The 22,502-nt window shown below is 45.0% G+C and overlaps 2 protein-coding genes across 2 annotated transcripts; both read right to left on the bottom strand.

Annotated features, from left to right (window-relative positions):
• Nucleotides 1-9,910: 9,910 nt before the first annotated feature.
• On the bottom strand, nt 9,911-10,900 carry LOC142992157 (trace amine-associated receptor 13c-like). The gene has a single exon (XM_076142480.1). It carries the CDS (start codon nt 10,898-10,900, stop codon nt 9,911-9,913), a length of 990 nt encoding a protein of 329 aa, XP_075998595.1.
• Nucleotides 10,901-21,037: 10,137 nt separating this feature from the next.
• Nucleotides 21,038-22,027, bottom strand: LOC142992148 (trace amine-associated receptor 13c-like). Its single transcript, XM_076142468.1, has one exon. It carries the CDS (start codon nt 22,025-22,027, stop codon nt 21,038-21,040), a length of 990 nt encoding a protein of 329 aa, XP_075998583.1.
• Between the last annotated feature and the right edge of the window lie 475 nt (nt 22,028-22,502).

The following is a 22,502-nucleotide window of genomic DNA, read 5'->3' as shown; positions in this document are numbered from 1 at the left end:
CCTTTCCAGAAACGACACATACCATTTTCACCACACTCTGAACATGAGCTGTACTAAACGTAAATCATACTAACCATGTAAATAATAAAAATCTGTAGGTAAATCACCCTACTGATGGCTCTGTATGCCACACTCCCCCCCCCAAAAATAAATGTCTCCAGACATTTTAGATACCCAAAGTGTACCTGTTCACACATTGAATTTTCCTCACTGATAACATGGTATTACTTATTTTAAAGTGGCACTTGACATTCAATGCTATGAGTACCCATTTATCAAAGTATCTGACCCATTTAGACCTATACCACCAAACATCAGTTATTGTACTCTGGACCCCAATCAGATCAACTCTCAAATGTAACAGAACTCACATCGGCCTCAGTTCTTTTTGTCTGCTACCAGTCCCTTCGTTGGTACAGTACCAGTTCAATATGTTCTCCCGGAATTGTCTCTTCTTCACAGTCCATAGAATTTCACCATTCTACTTTTCAGAGTCTATTTCTAAAGTAATGTTCGTGTAATGTGAGTTCAACCCATTACCCCCATGTCTAGTGATGCCCACGGTCGCCAAATGACCGGTGGGTTGCAGGCTGGGGACATACTCACGACGTGCAGGCTCTCGGCACCCGCTTCCACCCACGTCGGCTCACCCAAGGCGTTGTAGGTCAGCATTCGGGGACCGTGCCTGTGTCGCTGCGGGTAGCTGGTCGCTGGCGGAGGGTCAGGGTCATCCTCCTCTGATGACTCTTGTAGACTTTCCCCAGGCCCTGCAGTGTCGTTCTCGCCATCTTCCTCAGCTGTGATGCTTCTGTGGTCAGTCTCTGCCTCCTCTGGAACAACCGTTGCATCTTCCCGATCTGGTGCTCCGTCTGGCATCGTCAGAGCTGGTGTAAATGGCTCTGCCTCTGGATTCAAGTCTGCAGCTCTCTGACTTAGTTCTTTGTCATATGGGAAACAACACACCAGCTTAACTTCATCACTGCTTTCGCTGTCTGAGTCTTCCTCTAGCTTGCTGATTTGGTGTTGCCTTGTTCTTGTCCGTGTCGGTATTTTCCTCTCTTGTTTTGCAGGGGTGTGTTCCGGTTTCCCCAAGGGCAGACTGTCACATGGGAGTAGGAGGTTCCTGTGCAACACGCGACTCTTACCTCCTCCCTCTGGTGTTACTTCATACACTGGGCTGTCACTGCTCCTCCTCTTCACTACCACATGCACTTTAGTTTCCCAGTACGACCGTAGTTTCCCAGGGCCGCCCCTTTCCGCCAGGTTACGCACCAGCACCCGTCCACCAGGTTGCAGGTCGGCTCCATGTGCTCTCTTGTCATAGCCTTTCTTGCCTCGTAGAGCTTCCCGGGCCGCTGTTTTGGATGCGATCTCATAGGCTTGTCGCATTCCGTGCCAGTTCTGTACATATTCAGTGTAAGTCTCTTTTGCCTCTCTAGGCTGCAGGTTGAAAAGCAGGTCCACTGGCAAGCGAGGTGATCTTCCGTAGAGCAAGTAGTAGGGAGAGAACCCTGTGACCCCACTGCGGGTGCAGTTGTACGCGTGCACCAGTTTTGTCAATGAGCTCTTCCAGTCAGCCTTCTGTTCACATTGTGAGGGTGCGGAGCATTGATAAGATAGTTCTATTGAACCGTTCACACTTCCCATTGCCTTGGGGGTGGTAGCATGTTGTGTGGGATCCCCACACATCACAGCTCTTCTGTAGTTGGTCCATCAGCTGGTTCTCAAACTCTCTCCCCATGTCGTGGTGAATCCTCTCTGGACACCCGACGTGCAGTGCAAAGTCATTGAGTAGTTTGTCCACAACAGTTTTGGCAGACTTGTTTTTCGTGGCTTGGGCGAAACCAGTGAAATGATCGATCACGATAAGAATGTACTCGAATCCCTGTTTGCATGTCTCTAAGTGTAAAAAGTCAATGCATACTAGCTCACCTGGACGTGTTGTGACAATGGTTGTCATGGCAGCCCTGGTTGCTTTGTTAGGTCGCTTTGCCTTGAGACACTCACACTCTTGGGTGACAAAGTGTTCTATGTCAGAGTACATACGGGCCCAATAGAATCGATCTTGGATCAGATTCAAAGTCCTCTCGACCCTGAGATGTCCCATTTCTCTGTGAAGCTCGTGGAATACCGTTTGATGATGCTCTTTTGGGAGGATAAGCTGTTGTTTATCTCCTGCTTTCCTAAAGAGAATCCGATCCTCATTGACATACAACTTTGCCCACTGTCTCATTAATACTCTGACATCTGGCGGTTCTGCCTTTAGAGCTCTCCTGGATGGGTGCTGATTGTCCCTCTTGTAATGTAGGACTCTGCCTATGACAGGATCTTTTTCCTGACTGTCTCGTATCTGTTCTGATGTCAAGGACTTGGTTCGAGGGTGTGCACTCGCATCTCTCACTAAGTCTAGTGTTTCTATGGGGACTGTCGCTACCCAGATCGGGGGGGTGTCTCCCTGCACACTGACTCCCTGCACTGCTGCACTGAACACTTCCTGACCCACCTCCTCTGTACACTGTGTCATGAATGCATTTATGTCTAATGGCATGCGGGATAGGCCATCTGCATCTGCATTACTCTTTCCCGGCCTATACTTAATGGAAAAGTCAAACTCGGACAGCTCACCCACCCACCTATGACCAGTAGCATTAAGCTTAGCTGTTGAGAGGATATACGTTAAAGGATTGTTATCCATATATACTACAAAGTGTGGGGCATGATAAAGATAATCCCGAAAACGTTCACATATTGCCCATTTTAGAGCTAAAAACTCTAATTTTTCCCGAGTGCATATGATAGTTCTTTTCAGGTGGCGTTAGAGTCCTGGAACCATAGCCGATAACTGCCATCTTGCCATTCTGTCTCTGATAAAGTACTGCTCCCAATCCCTCCTGAGATGCGTCTGTGTGAAGGACGAATGGTTGGGTCATCTCTGGGTACCCAAGAAGGGGAGGTTCTATCAGTTTGTCTATGAGAGAATTCAATGTCTTTTGGTGGTTATCTGTCCACTGTATAGGAGTGTTAGGTGGGAGGTTACCTTTTTTCCTGGTTGTGGCCCTGACCTTCTCTCTGTTCCTTTGTTCAGGTGTTGTTGAAAGCAGCTGGTAGAGAGGCAGGGCTATTCTGGAGAAGTTTGGGATGTATGTTCAGTAGTATGAGAGGAATCCCATTACCCTTCTCAGCTCTCCCACTGTTGTAGGCGCTTTCTCCTTTAAGGCTTGGACTGGGACCACCTCAGATGGGTCCATAGTGTAGCCTTGTCCAGACACCAACCGTCCCAGAAATCTCACCGTCCTCTTCAACACTTCACACTTGCCGGGACTGAGTTTAAACCCATGCTCCTGATATCTCTGTAACACAGTTCTGAGGTGCTCAATGTGGTCCTCAAAGCTTGGGCTATGGACCAGATTGTCGTCCAGATACGGTTGACACATGACATCTCTCAAGCCACGCAAACAGTCTTCCATGTTCCTCTGGAATTCTGCGGGCGCCGCACTCAACCCGAACGGGATTCGAACCCACTGGTATAGGCCCCAGGGGGTTATGAAAGCAGTCAGGGGCTGGCTTTCCTTGTCCAGGGACCCCTGGTGGTAGGCCTTCCCCTGATCCAGTACGGAGAACCAGGAGCTGCCAGTGAGGGAGTCAAGCATGTCTTGAATTCTGGGTATGGGGTGGCGATCAGGGACTGACTTTCTGTTCAGCTCTCTGTAGTCACAACAAAGTCTTAAAGTCCCATCCTTCTTTTGTACACACACAACTGGTGAGGAGTATGGAGAGCGTGAAGGAGTAATCCAGCCCCGATTCAACAAGTCCTGGATATATTCCTTCACCTCCTGGTGTAGTGGCTTTGGGACTGCCATGTAGGTTTTTCTTACCGGGGTGGTGTCGTGCAGGGTGATGTGGAGTTTCAGTGATGGGATTGAGCCGATATCATCATCGTCGTACGCGAACACGTGACACTCCTCTCTCAGCAGCTGTTTTCTGATCCTCCTCTGCTCCTCGTTTAAGTGACTAAGGTCGACTGGAGTGTCCCACCAGGCTGGTTTATGTTTCTTTGAGTTGTCACCTGGGGCTGATGCTGTGTTAGTTACTGGTTTCAATCCCACTCCTCCGTTTATCTGCTCCACACTGGCCGCATAGGCAGTTTTGACTGTTTGCAGGTGACCAAAAACAGTGCGCTGGGTCAGGGTTACACTGTGTTTGTTTGTGTTGACGATGGGGACTGGTACATAACCTGATCTTTTACTGGGGACACTGACTAGACCCTCCTCTATCACTACCCCCTCTGGCAATGTCGGCTCTTCACTTGGGACTAGAAGCAGGTCTTGTCCATGATACTGAGCCCCCGTGTTGACATTAACATACACTGTGGTGACCTGTTCAGCAGCTAGAGTGAGTATTCTTCTTCCGGTGTGTACGACTCCTACATCTTCCTCACTAATAGGGGCATGGATAAGCTGAAGTACTGCTTGTGTTGTCTTGACTGTTATCTGGAAGGCTTGACATACAGTATGGATGGTCTCTGTCCTTGTTGTTTGACTACCCTCACCGGTTATTTCCTCTATCACGTTGTAGCCAATTATGGGCTCTGCTGCTACGTGTGGGTCACTTGACACTAAAATAGGTACTAGAAGTGGCTTTGTCATGGCGACCTCTTTCCCTAGTCTAAACTCTACCTCCACCCAGCCCATGAAGGGGGTCTCAGTCTGGTTGGCTGCCACTCCCAATAAAATGTCTGAGCCTAACAGTTCACTGAGATGTCGTACCGTGCTGTGTGGTAAGTGCAGCTTTCTCCATTCTTCATTAATGATGGTCGCCTGAGCCTGAGTCCCATAATGCTACTACTGGAACTGTATCTAGTGTGCAATAGACAGTGTGTCTCTTTGGTATCAACTTGATTAGTCTTTCCTTGCGTCGTGGTGGGAGGTAGTTGACTGATGAGATTTGAGGCAATGCGGGAGGGGGGACAGGTTGCTGCATGTTGAGACTGGATGATTCACGGGCTACCGAGGGTCCCGGCTCGGCAGCCCAGTCTCGTTTCCCTGCTGCTCTCTAGTCCGTCGACATCCTCTAGAGAGATGCCCCTCCTACCCACACTTAAAGCAATGTCTGCAGGAGTCACCTATCTGAGCTTCCTGACACGCCCTACAACCCCTAGGCCGACTGGGTGTGAATGTTTTCTCTGTTGGTCTAGCTTGTGTGGCCTCCACAGTCTGTAACATTAACTTTTTAATTTCTAGAACCTCAGCCCTGAGCGCTTCTATTGGGTCTGTCTCTGTCTTGGGTCCCTGACTTTTATTACCCTTCCCCCCTACTTCACGGTGAGTAACAGTGTCAACTGCTGCCGCTGAGGAGTCAGGTGGAGACACCTCCGCCTGCACTCCACTGACTTTTGGGGGCTTGTTTATGATTGTATTTCTCAGTTTTTGCTGTCTTTCCTGTTCTACGTTTGCGGCCTCACTGATTCGCTCAATTAACACCTCATCTGTGACAGTGCGGTTACTGAGATACGGCTTGAGTTGGGACTTAACCGCATCACTGTAAAGACCAGTCTCTATGGAGCGGAGGAATTTTCTTTGAATTAGTGCTGGACTAAACTGCTCACCTTCTTCACCTGCATCATCATCACTGGATTTTCTCATTAGCTTCTCTTTCAGTTCTATTGCTCTGAATAAGAAATTCTGTGCTGACTCCTTTGGATCTTGTGTCATGTTCATCAGGCGATGCAGTAGGTCGGATGAGGAGTCCACTTTGTAGTGACCCTTGAGTATGGTCTTGAGGGTGTGCAGCGTCAACTCTTGCTTGATCTCCAACATCTCCCGTAGATGAAGACCTGGGCTCACAGCACGTGTGACTGCTTCAATGATCTCCGCTTCTCCATGTCCTTTCCGCTGTCCAGACTCAATCTGGTTTATGAGGCTTGTGTAGGACAATTTGTCCTTTTGACCAGCTTCACCTATCTGTCCAATTATCCGGAACTCTCGCCTCAGCGTCACCTCGGGCAGTCTGGTTGATGCTGTGGTGGCGGCCCTAGTGTCCTCTTTCTTTGCGGTCACGATGACAGGCAGCGTGTCTTCTCCTGCTGCTTGTGTCTTCTGCTTGATCTTTTCCTCCAACACCCCAATTTCCTCTTCCATCTGCTGCTGTAACTTTTGGTACTGCATTTTCAATTTATTTAAATCACTTGTCTCCTGAACTACAATCTCAGCCTCAGTTTCCCCTGGTGTTGGCTTCCGAGAGGCCAGGTGGGACAGTACATGCTGCAGATACTGCTGATACGCCTCTGCAGACTCTTCACCCTCCTCGATTTCATCTAACGTCGTCTCCGCCAACCTGATGAGGGTGCGTCTTGTTATGCTGGCAAACCCCGTCACAGGTGCGTTACACATTAGATATTCACACAGGGAAATGAGCTCCTCCCCCTCCAGCGTCAGCAGTATCCTGCTTACTTCGTCCCTTGCTTCCTCCATGGTCCTTCTCTGCTCTGTCCGTCTATGCTTCAATGCGACTGGGCCGTGGGCTGAATCAACCATCCTCTGCTACCAAAATATGTAGCGTGATACACAGTGAAGTTGTCCTCCACTACACATTTAATTTGAAGGTCTTTTATTTTGTTCTGCAAAGAGCCAAAATATGTATTTTACAACACATTTCGCCACACTCACACAAGTAACTTCTTCTGTGTTCTCGTTTTCTGAACGTATTCCCTTTTATAACAGAAAAATCATGAACATCTACTCTAACATTCCAACAATAATCATGGCTGTTGCATTGCTATTCAGTTTATCATGTACATTCACCATCAACCTGTTTTCTAAAATACAGTCAATCAATCATGTCTACCAGCCATTGTCACATTAATTAAATCAATCATGTATCATGTATATATCTTAACTTATTTATTACCATATTAACTTATAACTTATTAATTAACATATTTATTTTATCTATCTATTTATTTATCTATAAACTACACACGAGCAGTCCGGGCTCTTTAGACCAGCTCGTAGCTCTCCTCTCCAGCCTCACACGTGCTCGAGGTAGCTAAACAACCAGCAATCAACTAACTACTGGCTAGCCGTTTACTATGCATTACAATGGTTGAACAAGTAACGTTTATAAACATTAACACATAAAGTCTGAACGTGATTATAAACCCACTCATAACACATATCATTCCCCAATTACACAATTCCAACTTACCTGCAAAGAGCCAAAATATGTATTTTACAACACAGTTCGCCACACTCACACAAGTAACTTCTTCTGTGTTCTCGTTTTCTGAACTTATTCCCGCGTGACTTCCCTGGACGCAATCCCGCGAGATTTACCAGAACACCCAGTGTAGCGAACAATCCCTCTGCTGGTCGGAGTTAGACACTGCATACTGCTAAATAATCACACTTTTCAAACAATAAATCAACCTTTCCTTTCCAGAAACGACACATACCATTTTCACCACACTCTGAACATGAGCTGTACTAAACGTAAATCATACTAACCATGTAAATAATAAAAATCTGTAGGTAAATCACCCTACTGATGGCTCTGTATGCCACACAAGCAGTAATTTCAGTTGTCTTGTTTTATCTTGTACATTTATATATTATTTATTCGTTTGTTTGTTTGTTTACTATGTATTTTACTTATGTATGCATGTTATGACCTCTGCATGTGGCACCTACACAGACAACTAGCACTTATAGCTCTGGGGTGTAACATTCTGTCAACTCATGTGCCAATTCCTGTTTTATTTTGAAACTCACTGTCTTGTCTCTGTTTCAGGTGTCTTCACTCCCTACTCTCATGTGCTTCTTCGTCAGTGTGATTACCTGCCTCCCCTAATGTTGTTCACCTGTGTCTCGTTATCTCTTCCCCCATCTGGTATGTATACACCTGTGTTTTGTGTGCCCTTTGACAGTTTGTTATTGTTCGTGGCTTCCTAGTGTTCCTTATTCCCCGTGACAGGGCTCCTCTTTTGAGCCCTTGTTAACCGGCCCATGCTTGAACCTGACCTCGCCACCCGTCTCCAGCCCCTGACCTACGCCTATCCCCGACGCCACCTCTTGCCCGCTCCACTGGACACTTTTGTCTTCCTGATTAAAGACTTTGTTAGCTGAATCTGCACTTGGGTCTTCTGTTCTGTGCACTCTGACATGGGGGTGGGGGGGTGCCTTTGTATGAGGCCAGCACCTGTTGGAGAGGGGGTGAGAGTCATTGTTCATGATGCTACGCAGCTGCTTGCGCAAACAAACACTGGGAATTGGATGAAACTAAAATGATGAATTTGAAATAATCATTATGGGGAAAGGTTGGTGTTTTTATTGATTAGGCTGGATTCTTTTAGTGAGGTGGATTTCGGCATGGCACAAACTTGGGCAAAAAAATGATTTGGTAAACATGCCGCCATTTTTAAAGCGAGGGAGGCCATTTTAACATCCAGAGAGGAGCCTGTGCCTTGCCGAGATCCGCCTCAGATACCTGACGGAATTTCCTCCGCTGTCTTAGGTTCCCCGGCAGCCTGTGGAGAGGAGGCGGCTGTACCTCCAGAGACCCTGCTACAACCCACCATCACAACCACACACCGAACAATAACACTTGAGGCGCAGGTGACTCGTACACACAGTAGTGCAGGCACCACGCTGTCCACACGTCCACAGCCACAACAATTGTCCCCAACAAAAAAGCATAAGAGCAATGTGGCTGTGGACGATTTGTTCTTTTTCTTGCTCTTATTATGTTGATCGTTATTTGCACCAATTACCAAAGCAATTTCCTTGTAAGTGAAAATCTAATTGTCAATAAAGCTCTTTATCGTTTCGTGGCCCCTTTATGTTCTCCTGTGTGTTTCTCGCTCCCCATGGCAGTACCCCTCGCTTGATCTCCTGTGTGTACCGACCTACACCTGCACCTGACCTCGTCTCCACCCCTCGAACCTATGGCTGCACTTGACCTCGTCTCTCGCCCCCAGCCATCGGACTGACCCTGCATGTCCCTGACGCCTTCTCTTGCCCACTCCTTTGGATACCTCTACCCAGCTTAATAAACACTTTTTTCTCAGTTAATCTGCGCTCTGGTTCATCTGTTCGTTATCTGACACTCCTAAGATTTCCTTTTTCTCCATCTAGATCAGATTCATAGCAGCACCTCCTAGGATTTCCTATCTATCTATCTATCTATCTATCTATCTATCTATCTATCTATCTATCTATTTTATCTATCTATCTATCTCAACCCTATTATTTAGATTCTTCCAGGACATCAAAGGCATATAACATGAAGTCTCCACAGACTGAACACACCCAAATTGCAGCAATGTTTAGGAAATTTCTTCTTGCCTCTATTTGCTGGCAAGATACCACTCTACCCTCGAGAAAAGTGACATCAAGCACACAATTTAGAAAAGATTAAGTGCTCTTCAGTCCACGCAAGTTTATTTGCTATTGTCCAGGTTACAAACAAATTGACAACCAGGACAAATTCATACAAGATTTTATTTAAATTAATGAAAAATCTCATTCTTTGTGGATGCAAAAACACTCACCCAAGTTAGTCCTCTAACTACGGAGGAAAGGTTGCCAAAGCGTGGATCAGTGCATGATTTTTCACATCAAATATGTCCAAATATGTTTAATTTGACAGACATTGCAGTGACTTGGGACTGCAATATACAATTTTTTGAATCAAAATACTGTAAAGTAGCTTTGCTGTTATAGCGGAAAAGAGCAATCATCCCACATAAAAAAGGCTAAAAACCGAGGGAATACACCACATTAAATTAAAAATAACAGCGAAAATCAATCACCTCTCCCTAATGTGGACATTTCACCGAGGGCTTCTTTAACTGTTTATCCGTATAGCTGGCTCAGATCACATAAACGTATTGCTGTGATTGTTATGGTTAGGATTTTTAAGAAATGTTAAATGTAACAATCAGTTTTAAACATTTTCTGAAACAAGGATAAAACAGGGCATAAATAATTGGATTTAAGGAGGAATTGAAGTAAGCCAACCAAAAAAAGGCTTCATAGACTGCAAAATGTGAGCTGAAACCAGAGAAAGCATCAATTACAGTTATTATGAAATAAGGCAGCCAACAAAAGATGAATACACAGATCACAATACTCAGAGTCTTTGCTGCTTTGTGCTCTGACTGTTTAATCAACCCTCCTTTTCCTCTATCATTCGAATTCAAAACATTGCTTATATCTTCAATCTTTTTTGCATGCCGTTTAGCCACAAAAACAATTTTAGCATACAGGCAAATCATGACAGTGCATGGAAAGAAAAAGCAGATAATACTGTCCAGAATTCCAGAGAGAGAGTTAAACATAAGATTACAGCTACCCAGGCAGTTTATAGATTCCATGTATTCTTCTATTCCTGCTACATTTCCCTTTGAATACAGTAGCCCAAAAGCATATGTAGCAGCCAATGCCCAGCTGGCACCTACCATAATCCAGGCCACTGACATTGTAATTGTGCTGGAATAATGCAGAGGATTGCATATTGCTTGATATCGGTCCACAGCAATGCAAATTAGATGGACGACAGAGAGACTACAAAGAAACATGTCCAAACTGGAGTGAAGCAAACAAAAGGCATCTCCATAGAACCAACAGCCATCAACTGTCCGAACGGAGCTGAAAGGCATCACAACAGCACCCACAAGCAGATCAACCAGAGCCAGAGACATAATCATTACATTGGTAGGCCTATGCATGTGCTTGAAAAAAGCTACTGACAAAATAACAACAGAGTTCCCTACAACAGTAACCAGCATGCCTGCACCAAACACCAAATAGAGAATCACACAGGTCCCCACAGTCAACTGTATCCTGACACAAGAAGCATTATGGCCTGGAAAACAGTACTGCTCTTCAGAAAGACTACCCGTCATTGTGCATCAACAGGCGTATGCAAACAATCTCACTTTAACGTAACAGTGAGTGGGCTAGTGGGAGAACATTCTCTGGGTTAATATAGAGACCTCTGTCCTGCAGTCAAAGGCAAATAGCCTCGTCAATGCCTACAAATAATCTCTTGACACACTGATCCAAGCAATCACAGTCTGTTTCATCTCTATTCTGTCAAACATTATTTTTGATTGGGCAATGGGCAAACAAGAAATAAACAAATCAATGTGTGGAAACATTTGGCATTGGTCAGGCCTGTAACCAGGTTAATTAATACAGTAGGGGGCAAAGATTAACTAGATAGCTTTTAGTAACTTTTTTTTCATAAATAATTACATCTAACTGGTGTTTTTAGTCGGTGTGTTGTATAAAGTCTCATCTTTCCGTTTTTGGTCCATTGATCATATTCTTCATCCATTCCTGCTCCAGTAGAGGAACTTAATTGGCTGGTTCTAATTTCCTTACCAAATACTGTTGCCCATACATTTGTTACATATGCCTCTAAAATATGACAGTTTACATAATCGTGTTGTTGAAGTTAGATGAATTGATATTCAACTTGTTTCATTTAGTAAACTGCATCAGTATTGCAACAATATTGTGACTGTGGTGACTGAGACAAGAGGAAATTCACATCACAGAAAGAAATGATAAATACATAATCTTTATTGAACACACAAATGCATTAAGAATGAGTCCATGAACCCTCAGGCCCAACAGAGGTCAGAAATATATCCGAAACAACTTTATGGAATTGTTCCACTAAAATAAAATTGTAAAAGCTACAGCTGTTACACACTGCAAGTAAAGAAAAGTAGAAAAAAACAACACCAGGTATTCCACGGACCCACCTACAATACATAAAACAATAAATTGAAAATGCCCCAGAAAAAAATCAAGCAGACAAAGTTTTTTTTTTTTCTATTTGTTTTTATTGAAGCAGATATTGTACATCACATTCTGCATACAGGTGAAGGGAATTTTGGTGAAGATCATTTTTTATATAGACAGAGGAGAGAGAGATATAGAGAGTAGGGAGGCAGGTTGTGATATCCCTACTATTGTTGTTGAACTTTATACATAGACCCTGAGGTAAAACACAAGTGGGCTAGAGTTGCAATGAAGTCATAGGGTACATACAGAACTTACAGGACGATGTCAAACAGCAATGTAGGTTAGAACAAATCGCATCATAGGTTGTGATCGAGAGAGAGAGAGATAGGGGAGAAACAAACAGGAAATAAAAAAAACAGAGATGGCATTCCGCCCCAAAGCCCCACCCAACCCCACAGTCATACAACCCCGCATTCACACACCCCCGTCCTGGACTGCCTGAAATGCAAATTAAAATGATAAAATAAAATAAGAAGGAACTGATCTGTGTTCTGGTAATCAGTCACTGGTCTGGCATAGCCTGTAGATCTGTGAAATAGGAGAGGAAAGGTTGCCATCTATGAAAGAATTTATCAGTGTGGTTCCTCATAGTGCATTTGATTTTCTCGAGTCTAAGAAAGTACATTGTATCCTTAAGCCATTGCGAAATAGAGGGAGGGGTGAGGGATTTCCAATGTAGGAGCATGCGTCGCCTGGCAAGCAAAGAGGTGAACATCATGATTTCTTTTTGTGGGGTGTTAAAACGGAGTGGGTCATACGGAGTACCGAGGATGGGTTGAATTTGTATTCCCAATATGGTGGACAGTGTGTTGAAGTAACCCGCCCAGTAATTGAGGAGCCTGGGGCAAAGAAAAAACATGTGGCTTAAGTTACAGTGAGGCATCAAACATCTATTACAATTGTCATCTACGTCTGTGTACATTTCGGCCAATCTGGATTTAGAGAAGTGGACCCTGTGCACGACCTTGAACTGGATAAGAGCGAGACGGGCACAGGATGAGGCAGTATGCAGATTGCTGGGATATCGTCCCACCAGTCTATGTCCAGATGGAGTCTCGCGTTCAGTCTCCCAAGCAGCCCGTGTTTTCGAGTTAGATAGGTCCCCAAGGTCCAGAATACGGCTTTAAATCTTAGATATAGTCCCACTTGGGTGAGTCCTGAACGATAGCAGGTCTTCCCACATGAGTTGAGGGGGAGGAGAGGGGAAGTTTTGGAATTGGCTGCAGGCAAAGTGTTTGATTTGCAAGTACCTAAATAATTGGTTAGCAGGTAGTCTGTGTTGAGTTGACAGCTTGGCGAAGCTGTTGAAACTGCCATCAGAGTACAGGTCAAGGAAACATTGCATGCCTTGGTAGTGCCATGCTGAGAAGGAAGAGTCCAAGAATGAAGGCGGAACAGGTGGTTGTTGCGTATTGGACCCAGGGGGGAGGCGTTTATGAATTTAAAGTGTTTCCTGAATTGGTACTAAATCATTAGAGTATTACGAACAACGGGGTTCTTAGTGAATTGGGAGATCTTGGTTGGGAGGGACGAGTAGATCGGGGCAGTGGCGGAGGAGCACGATTGGGCTTCGAGCCTGCACCAAGGTAGCTCAGGGGAATTCAACCATTTGCGGAGTTTGTCAATGTGGAATGCCCAATAATAGGATTGGAGATTTGGAAGGGCGAGACCCCCACTGAACTTACATCTTTGTAGTAGTGGTTTGCAGATCCTTGGAGGCTTCGCACCCCAGATGAAGGCGCTGATCATTTTGTCTAACGAGTCAAAGAAGAGGTTCGGAAGGAATAGAGGAAGAGATTGAAACAGGTAAAGGAATCTCGGCAGAATGTTCATTTTGATCACGATTATTTTCCCAATTAAGGAGAGCGGTAAACTGTTCCATCTAAGAAAGTCAGTTTTCAGGGTTGAAGTGAGCACGGTGAAGTTGGCGGACAGGAGGTCAGAAAATGAACGGGTCACATTGATGCCGAGATACTTAAACCCCGAGCTACTGAGGTTAAAGGGGAGGTCTGTTTGGCGGAGTTGCAAACTTAAAGTGTTAATGGGGTAACACTCGCTCTTAGAAATGTTGATTTTGTAGCCAGAAGAAACTGCTGGATGTGTCAAGGATGGACAGAACAGCTGGAAGACTAGATATGGGGTCAGTTAGGTAGAGCAACAAGTCATCCGCATGTAGTGATAGTCTGTGTTCGATGCCATTACGGATAACGCCTTTAAAGAGAGTAGAAGATTGTAATGAGATGGCCAATGGTTCGATGGCCAGGGCAAAGAGGAGTGGAGATAGGGGGCAGCCCTGGCGGGTCCCCCGTTGTAGCGTGAAGTAGTCTGAACGAATATTGTTTGTGTGGACACTAGCCTGTGGTGATGAGTATAATAATCTGATCCAGCTGCTGAATTTGTCTCCGAAGCCAAATTGCTTCAGTACTGCAAATAGGTATTCCCATTCTACCTTGTTTTTAGGCTTTTTCAGCGTCCAGGGAGATTACAATCTCTGGTGAGGATACAGAGTGAGAAGAGTGGATAATATTGAGAAGGGTGCGAGTCTTAAAAAGTAATTGTCGCCCTTCAAAAAAGCCATTTTGTTCTTTCGAAATAATAGTGGGGACGACTCTTTCCAGGCGAAGAGCGATCGTTTTGGCCAAGGATTTAACATCAGCGTTTAAAAGGGATAGGGGTCTGTAGGAGCCACAGGCGGTGGGGTCTTTGTCTTTTTTGAGGAGGAGTGCTATTGAAGCTTGACGCAGCATGGGCGGGAGTGTACCTTTCTCTAGTGATTCATAAAACATGGCCAGGAGTAGGGGTGCGAGTTTAGTGCTGAATTTCTTGAAAAACTCTATGGGAAATCCGTCAGGGCCAGGTGCTTTGTTGGATTGCATGGCTCTGATTGCGGAGAGTAGTTCTTCAACGGAAATTGAAGAATCCAGAGCTATCACAGTGTCGGAGTTGATGATTGGGAAATTGAGGTTGGCAAGGAACTGAGTCATCTCTGTATTGTCTGAGGGAAACTCAGACTTGTAAAGGGAGAGGTAGAATGATTTAAATGTGACGTTTATTTCCACGGGGTCAGTAGTGGGGGTGTTTGATTCGGTGCAGATCTTGGGTATCAGACGGGAGGTGGATTTTCTTTTTAACTGGTGTGCTAGTAGACGACTGGACTTGTCGCCATGTTCATAGTAAGTAGCGCGCGATTGTAGTAGTAGGGGCTCGGTATCCTTGGTGGTTATAAGATCAAATTCTGTCTGGAGGTTAAGGCGTTTCTTGAGAAGTTCTGGGGAGGGGTCGGATGCGCACTGCTGGTCAAGGGAGAAGATGGCAGCGGAGAGATTTTCAACCTTGGTGTTGTATTTTTTCCTGGAGTGAGAGGAGTAGGCAGACAAAGATAGATGGATATTGTGGTGTGTTGGGGACTATGGGGGACAGGGTTTTCCCAGCATGCCTTGGGGCGGTGTGTGTGTGCTGTGAGTGACCTCATGCTTGCCACACTGTTATGGTTAAGTGATGACAACTGCTGATCATTAAAGGCTGTCGTTGAACCTAAATCCCGAAAGATGGCTGCCTTATTGGAGAGATTCAAGACCTAATACAACCCATCCATGCCATGGAAGGAGCAAAGCCAAAGTTGGTCAACAGCAGAATAAAGAAGGGGAGGGAGCAAGGGGTAGGAGCCACAGACCTTCCGGATGGAGTCAGCAACTCCAGACCAGTGAGGGTGGGACAGCGACGAGGGACTCTGCATGGGGCGGCCAAACCGCGGCTACAAAATACATGGAATCTTCCCCTCTCCAGGCTACGTCAGAGGCCACACCACTTCACCTGATGACTGCCAGCAATGATGTACTGACAGCCCCACGTGTTCCCCGAGGAGGCCCCCAGCAGAGTGCAATGAGGCTGCCTCACTACAAGAGCCACCTGAGACCTACCTCATTCAAGTACAGCTGGCTGCACAGTTCGATAACTGGGCAGCGCAATAAACAGCAATCCAACTCCTAGAAGTCAAAGCTCTGCAAATCCTCATTGACCTTCGTCCCGAGCGTGTCTGGACTGGAAAGCTGTTGAGAGAGCACTTCAGCATCAATTCGGCCAGCATGTTATCATTGACGACGCCCGAGACAAGCTGGTCAGCCACCAGTGGATAAATGGAGAAAGCTTGGGTGCCTACACTGCAGACATCCGCCTCCATGCATGACAGGGCTACCCCACCTTCGATTAAGCTGCATCGGAGGAGCTAGCCAGTCAAGCCTTTGCCTGAGACCTCTAGCCATAGTGACTTAAAGAGCACATCCACCTAGCTGCACCAAAGACTTTGACTGAGGCCCTAAGTGAAGTAGAACGAGTCTAACATGTGGCATTCCCCAAGTATGAGACACCAGGTCCACCAAGAAGGCCTTGAGGGGAGCCACGTCACAGAAGTCACCTGCCAAGCTATGGGTACCCCTCCACAACGACCAACAGCGATGAACGCACCAGAATGCTAGGGGGAAAATCCCTCCAGGTGAAGCGGTTTGGGGTCATTGTCCTGTTGGAACACACAACTGCATCCCAAGGCCAAACCTTCTGGCTGATGCTTTTAGGATCTTCTGAAGAATTCGGAGGTAATCCCCAATAACACCATGCCTACCATCAAGCATGGGGGTGGTAGTATTGTGCTCTGGGCCTGTTTTTCTGCCAATGGAACTGGCGCTTCACAGATTTCAAAACACAGGACAAGATGTAGATATGTCCTTTATGTGCTAGCACTTATCAAGAGAGTATTCTTGACGATGAAGGGTAGACACATAGGGGTTTTCAAGTGGGCACCCTCCTTCTTTGGCGTTTTGTTGATGAGCCCACGACGCCTCGGAAGGCTCAACAGTGACTTCTGGCGTCCCAGTAGCCCCCCCTCTGTGTCTGCCTTGCATGCTACTTTGGGGCCCAGCAGGGGTCTTTGCCTCTTTATCCAAAGCCATTGGCTGCTTCCCTCTGCTTCCTCTGACACAGCTGTGATGTTTAGGCGCAGGCTTTGGCTCGGAGCAATCTGATGGTAGATGTTGCCACAAATCCTCTGCACCCCACTTCCACAGGGCGGACTTCAGGGTTCCAACCACGATGTTGTGCTTCCGCAGCTAGCTCGGCGTAGCGGAGATGTTTTCGCTCAAACACCTTGTCCACTGAGTCTTCCCAGGGTACAGTGAGTGCCACAATGAAGTCTTTCTTGAGAGAAGGGGACCAGAGAACCAAGTCAGCCCTTAGGGTAGTGGTTGCAATATCCGGAGGAAATACAAGTTGCTAGCCTTGCTCCAGTGGTGTGGGGCTGCTCCTGGTTACTTTAGCCCCCTCACGGACAAAGATGGTTGTTTGCAGGGGGTTGGATCCTGATGGTGGTAGGGAGTTGGTGGCAGCTCGTTTGTCTTCAAAGGTGGAGACAAGGCCCTTTAAAACTTGTTTGTGATGCCCGGTGTAACGTCCCTGGGTAAGGCTGACTTTACACCCTACAAGAATGTGCTGGCGCTGTGGCTCTGTTCCAAGATGGGCGGCAAGTTGCTAAACCGAGGCCTCCTCTTCCTTGTTGAACATGTCCCACAATGTCCGCATGTCATAGCGCTGATGTTGCCTACTCTACTGCTCTGGTTGTAGAAAAAGTACAAAAGAGGGAGACAAAAACACCACATAACAGAACCAAACAAGAATAGGCCTACATACATAAATAATACGTAGACACCATACGTCACAGGGCCCAACTGATGTTCTCCTCTATTTTTTTGAGCAGTCTCCTGGTGCATGGGGCAGTAGTAGTCAGAATAGTAATGTCATCTATGTAAGCTCTGAGCAGAGGGAGGTGCAGATCCGAGTTGAGCCGCTGTCCGCCAACAACCCATTTTGAGGCTCGAATGATGACCTCCATTGCCATTGTAAAAGGGGTGAAATAGTACATCCCGCCATGATGCCAACTTCTAGGCATTGCCAAGAGTTGGTAAACTCAGAGGTGGTAAAGCAGAACTGCAGATCCTGGAAGTAGACTTTAACCAGGGCCATGATGGTGTCTTGAATATGGAAGAAGCGGAAGGCAGCCCACAGGAGTTCATGTGGCACGGACCCAAAGGCATTGGCAAGGTCCAAAAAGACTACATGAAGGTCCCTTTTCTCCACCTTTGCCGATTGGATCTGGTGCCAGATCATACTGGAATGTTCTAAGCACCCCGAAAACCCTGATATACCTGCCTTCTGTACAGATGTATCAATGGACTTATTTCTTTGCAGGTATTCGGACATCCTCCGAGCAGTGACACTGAAGAAGACTTTACCCTCTACGTTTAACAGAGAGATTGGTCGAAACTGGCTAATGTTCATTGCCTCCTTCTCCTTTGGGATCAGGACCCCTCCTGCCCTACGCCACACTTTGGGTATAGTCTTCCTCTGCGATTCTGTGCTCATGAGCCTCCAAAGAACCCTCAGAACATCCGGTGTACAGAAAGTAAATAGAATAAAGTAGAAGGGGGATTACCTCAGAATTCTTCAGGAGAACCTAAAATCATCAGCCAGAAGGTTGCGTCTTTGTCAGGAGCTGATCACAATCGCTATGTTTTGTTATGTGTTTTTCATTTCTGTTTTCTCCCTACCTGTGTTGTCGTTCCTGGCTGGGTATGGTTACCTTATCCCTGTTCCCGCCAGCTCACTTCACACACCTGAGGCTCATCTACCGTCCAGGATTCATCAGCTGCAGTATTTAAACCCCGGCTCATCCCACCATTCTTGGCCAGATAGTTTGGAGTTCTACATCGCTCTGTACGGTACTCGTGGAGGTCATGTATATGTGCTTTGCACCTTTTTGGATCGTCTTTTTTGTCATTTGTGCTTGTGTCTCTTCCTGGACCTTGTAGATCCATTCACTCGCTTCTCTCTGGAATCGATCTCCGTGTCTCCATCCATTACGCCAGTTTCCTCGTCCTCACCTGCTGCTACGGATTCCGTGTCTTCCACTGACGCTCCGGACTCCGTTCTCCTGTGGTTTTTATTTCTGCGCTGACCAGATTTATAATAAACCTCTGTTCCATGTTTTGATGAAAACGTCTGGTGTTGTGTCCGCATCTGTGGGTCTGCCTCTTCTAAACTAAGGATTGCAAGATCCTAACAGTCTTGGGACGCAGTTGGGTGTCCCAACAGGATCATGACCCCAAACACACATAGAAAGTGATACAGGAATGGCTAAATCAGGCTAGAATGAAGGTTGTAGAATGGTCTGACCGAGATTATGTGGACAGTGTGAAGAAACAAGTCCATGTCAGAAAGCCAACCGATTTAGCTGAACTATACTGATTATATCAAGAGGAGTGGTCAAATATTCAACCAGAAGCTTGCCAGAAGCTTTTGGACGGCTACCAAAAGCGCCTGATTGAGGTGAAACTGGCCACGGGTTAGGTGACCAAATATTAGCATTGCTGTATGTATTCTTTTGAATCAGCAGAGGGTCACATTATCAGTAGATCCATAATAAATTCATAAAAGAACCAAACTTCATGAATGTTTTTTGTGACAAAGGCGTATGGGCTCCAATCACTCTATCACAGAAAAATAAGAGTTGTAGAAACTATTGGAGACTCAACACTGCCATGACATACATGTTCTTCACAAGTGTATGTAAACTTTTGACCACAACTGTATCAACACGCCAGAAGTATTACAGCAATAATAATATTGATATATGCTTGTATTTATATTCATTTAAAATCTTGTAACGAAACTGTTAAAGAAAGTTGAACAGTTTGTATAAGAATATACAAGGGATATATTTTGAGGGTACGTAGAACATTGATTTTGAACTTTTGGGAATGATTTAAAATTCAAAACAAGATGTGTGGAACTATGGGGTTGTTTGTACAAACAGTTACAGAAGGTGAATAATTTTAAGCATATCATCATGAAAAGGTCAGAAGTTTTAAAGGTCAAAAACCTTTTAAACTCTTTCAACCGTTTTACCTTTATCTAACATGTTGTCTATCTACAGCTGGAGACAACAGCCAATTCTGTGGTGGATACCTTTAAATATTTCCATGTGAAAGGCCAGGACAAGTACAAGAATGACGACCTCGACAAATCTTACCTACTAGTTACTAGTTAGTATGCTACCTACTAGTTACAGGCTGTGCTGAGAGTCTGTGTGGCGATTCAGGTTTGTCTGTAGATCTCCCAGGTGGTGAAGACATCTTTATATTCTTTCTTGGACAAATCTTCCTACTAGCTTATGAGCCCCATGATTGAATTTCATGCAACAAAGATACTAAACATACGCACAGGAAACATGGTCGTTCATTTTCACCAGTCTCTGGCACACTGTACATTCATATCTTCATACGTAACCCGTAACCGTAACAGTAGATCGCGCCAACAATCGACGTACAACAGACTCTCTCTCTCGCTCGTCCAAACACACACACAAACACACACATCACATAATTACACCCAGTTCAGAGTTTTCCTCTTTTCACCTTATCCTGGATCCGCTAGTGTGCACAGTAGCAGTTGAACCTTGATTTCCAAAATGCAGGAAAAGGGACCAGGTAACCACGCCCAGCCAGGAACAGACAGACAGACAACAAATGGGAAACACACACAAACTCACACTCACAAGGCAGGGAGATATACAGAAACAAATCCTGGATCCACCACACAAGTGTCTAAAAATCTGTCACTTCAGCACACCACACACAAACAAAAGACCTGTGCACTAAAACAAGACTAGGGATAACAAATATATAACAGAAAAAAAGGACCAGTTTCTATTACTGTATGTCACAACCCTGACACACAGGAAGTAAAATATAGGAGTCAGGCCACAACCTAAATCACAACCAAAAGAACATTTATTTGATAAAAAGTTTAGGTGAGGGGACAGAATGGAAAATATGTGGTTATGCTGACTGCATAATGAGAGCGAGTGGATGTGGCTTTGCTTTCAAACTATATCCAGCAACTCATGGCAACAAATATGTCCAGTTGTAATTTGAAAGACATTGCAGTGACTAGGACTGCAATATAGGATTTTTCTATTAAAATTACTGTAGAGTATCATCAGCGGCAAAGAACAATCATCACACAAGACTAAAAACCAAGACAAATACTCCAGATTGAATTAAAAATGACAACATGTCCTAATGTGGACATATTACCAAGGGCTTGTTTAACTATTTATCTGTATAGCTGGCTCAGATCACATAAACATATTGCTGTGATTGTTATGTTTAGGATTTATGTTAAGAAATGTTCAATGTAACAATCAGTTTTAAACATTTTCTGAAACAAGGATAAAAAAGAGCATAAATAATTGGATTTAAGGTGGAATTGAAGTAAGCCAACCAAAAAAAGGTTTCATAGACTCCAAAAGGTGAGCTGAAACCAGAGAAAGCATCAATTACAGATATTGTGAAATACGGCAGCCAACAAATGATGAATGCACAGATGACAATACTCAGAGTCTTTGCTGCTTTGTGCTCCGACTGTTTAATCAACCCAACTTTACCTCTGTCATTTGATTTCATAACATTGCTTATATCTTCAATCTTTTTTGCATGCCGTTTAGCCACAAAAACAATTTTAGCATACAGGCAAATCATGACAGTACATGGAAAGAAAAAGCAGATAATACTGTCCATGACTCCCCAGAGAGAGTTTAATATAAAATTACAGCTGCCCAAGCAGTTTATAGATGCTATATATTCCTCTAACCCTGCTATATTTCCCTTTGAGTACAGTAGTCCAAAAGCATATGTAGCAGCCAATGCCCAGCTGGCACCTACCATAATCCAGGCCACTGACATTGTAATTGTGCTGGAATAATGCAGAGGATTGCATATTGCTTCATATCGGTCCACAGCAATGCAAATTAGGTGGATGACGGAGAGACTACAGAGAAACATGTCCAAACTGGAGTGAAGCAAACAAAAGGCATCTCCATAGAACCAACAGCCATCAACTGTCTGAATGGAGACGAAGGGCATCACAACAGCACCCACAAGCAGATCAACCAGAGCCAGAGACATAATCATTACATTAGTAGGCTTATGCATGTGCTTGAAACAAGCGACTGACAAGATGACAACAGCGTTCCCTACAACAGTAACCAGCATGCCTAAACCAAACACCAAATAGAGAATGACACAGGTCCCCACAGTCAACTGTATCCTGACACAAGAGGCATTATAGCCTGGAAAACAGTACTGCTCTTCAGAAAGACTACCAGTCATTGTGCATCAAAGGGCATATGCAAACAATCTCACCTAAACGTTACAGTGAGCTATTAGGGCTAGTGGGAGAACATTCTCTGGGTTAATATAGAGACCTCTGTGCTGTGGTCAAAGACACAGCCTTGTCAATGTCTACAAATAATCTCTTGACACACTGATCCATCCAATCACAGTCTTTGTCATCTGTATTCTGTTAAACTGTCCAATAGACATTATTTTTGACTGGGCAATGGGCAAACAAGAAACTAACAAATCGATGGGAGTAAACCTTCAGCATCGTCATGGCCTGTAATCAGGTTAATTTATACTGTAGGGGACAAAGATTAACTAGATAGCTTTTAGTAACTTTTTTTCCATCAATAGTTACATATAACTGGTGGTTTTAGTAGGTGCGTTGTATTAAGTCTCATCTTGCTGTTTGTAGTCCATTGATCAGGTTTGTGGGTCAGCATTTTAGCTTGTTGTGTTGTCCGGG

Source organism: Genypterus blacodes, unplaced genomic scaffold (genome assembly GCF_046128005.1).
Source record: "Genypterus blacodes isolate CSIRO-AG114 ecotype Tasmania unplaced genomic scaffold, CSIRO-AGI_Gbla_v1 ptg000003l_1, whole genome shotgun sequence".
NCBI lineage: Eukaryota > Metazoa > Chordata > Actinopteri > Ophidiiformes > Ophidiidae > Genypterus > Genypterus blacodes.
This window is presented reverse-complemented; position numbering and strand designations above follow the sequence as displayed.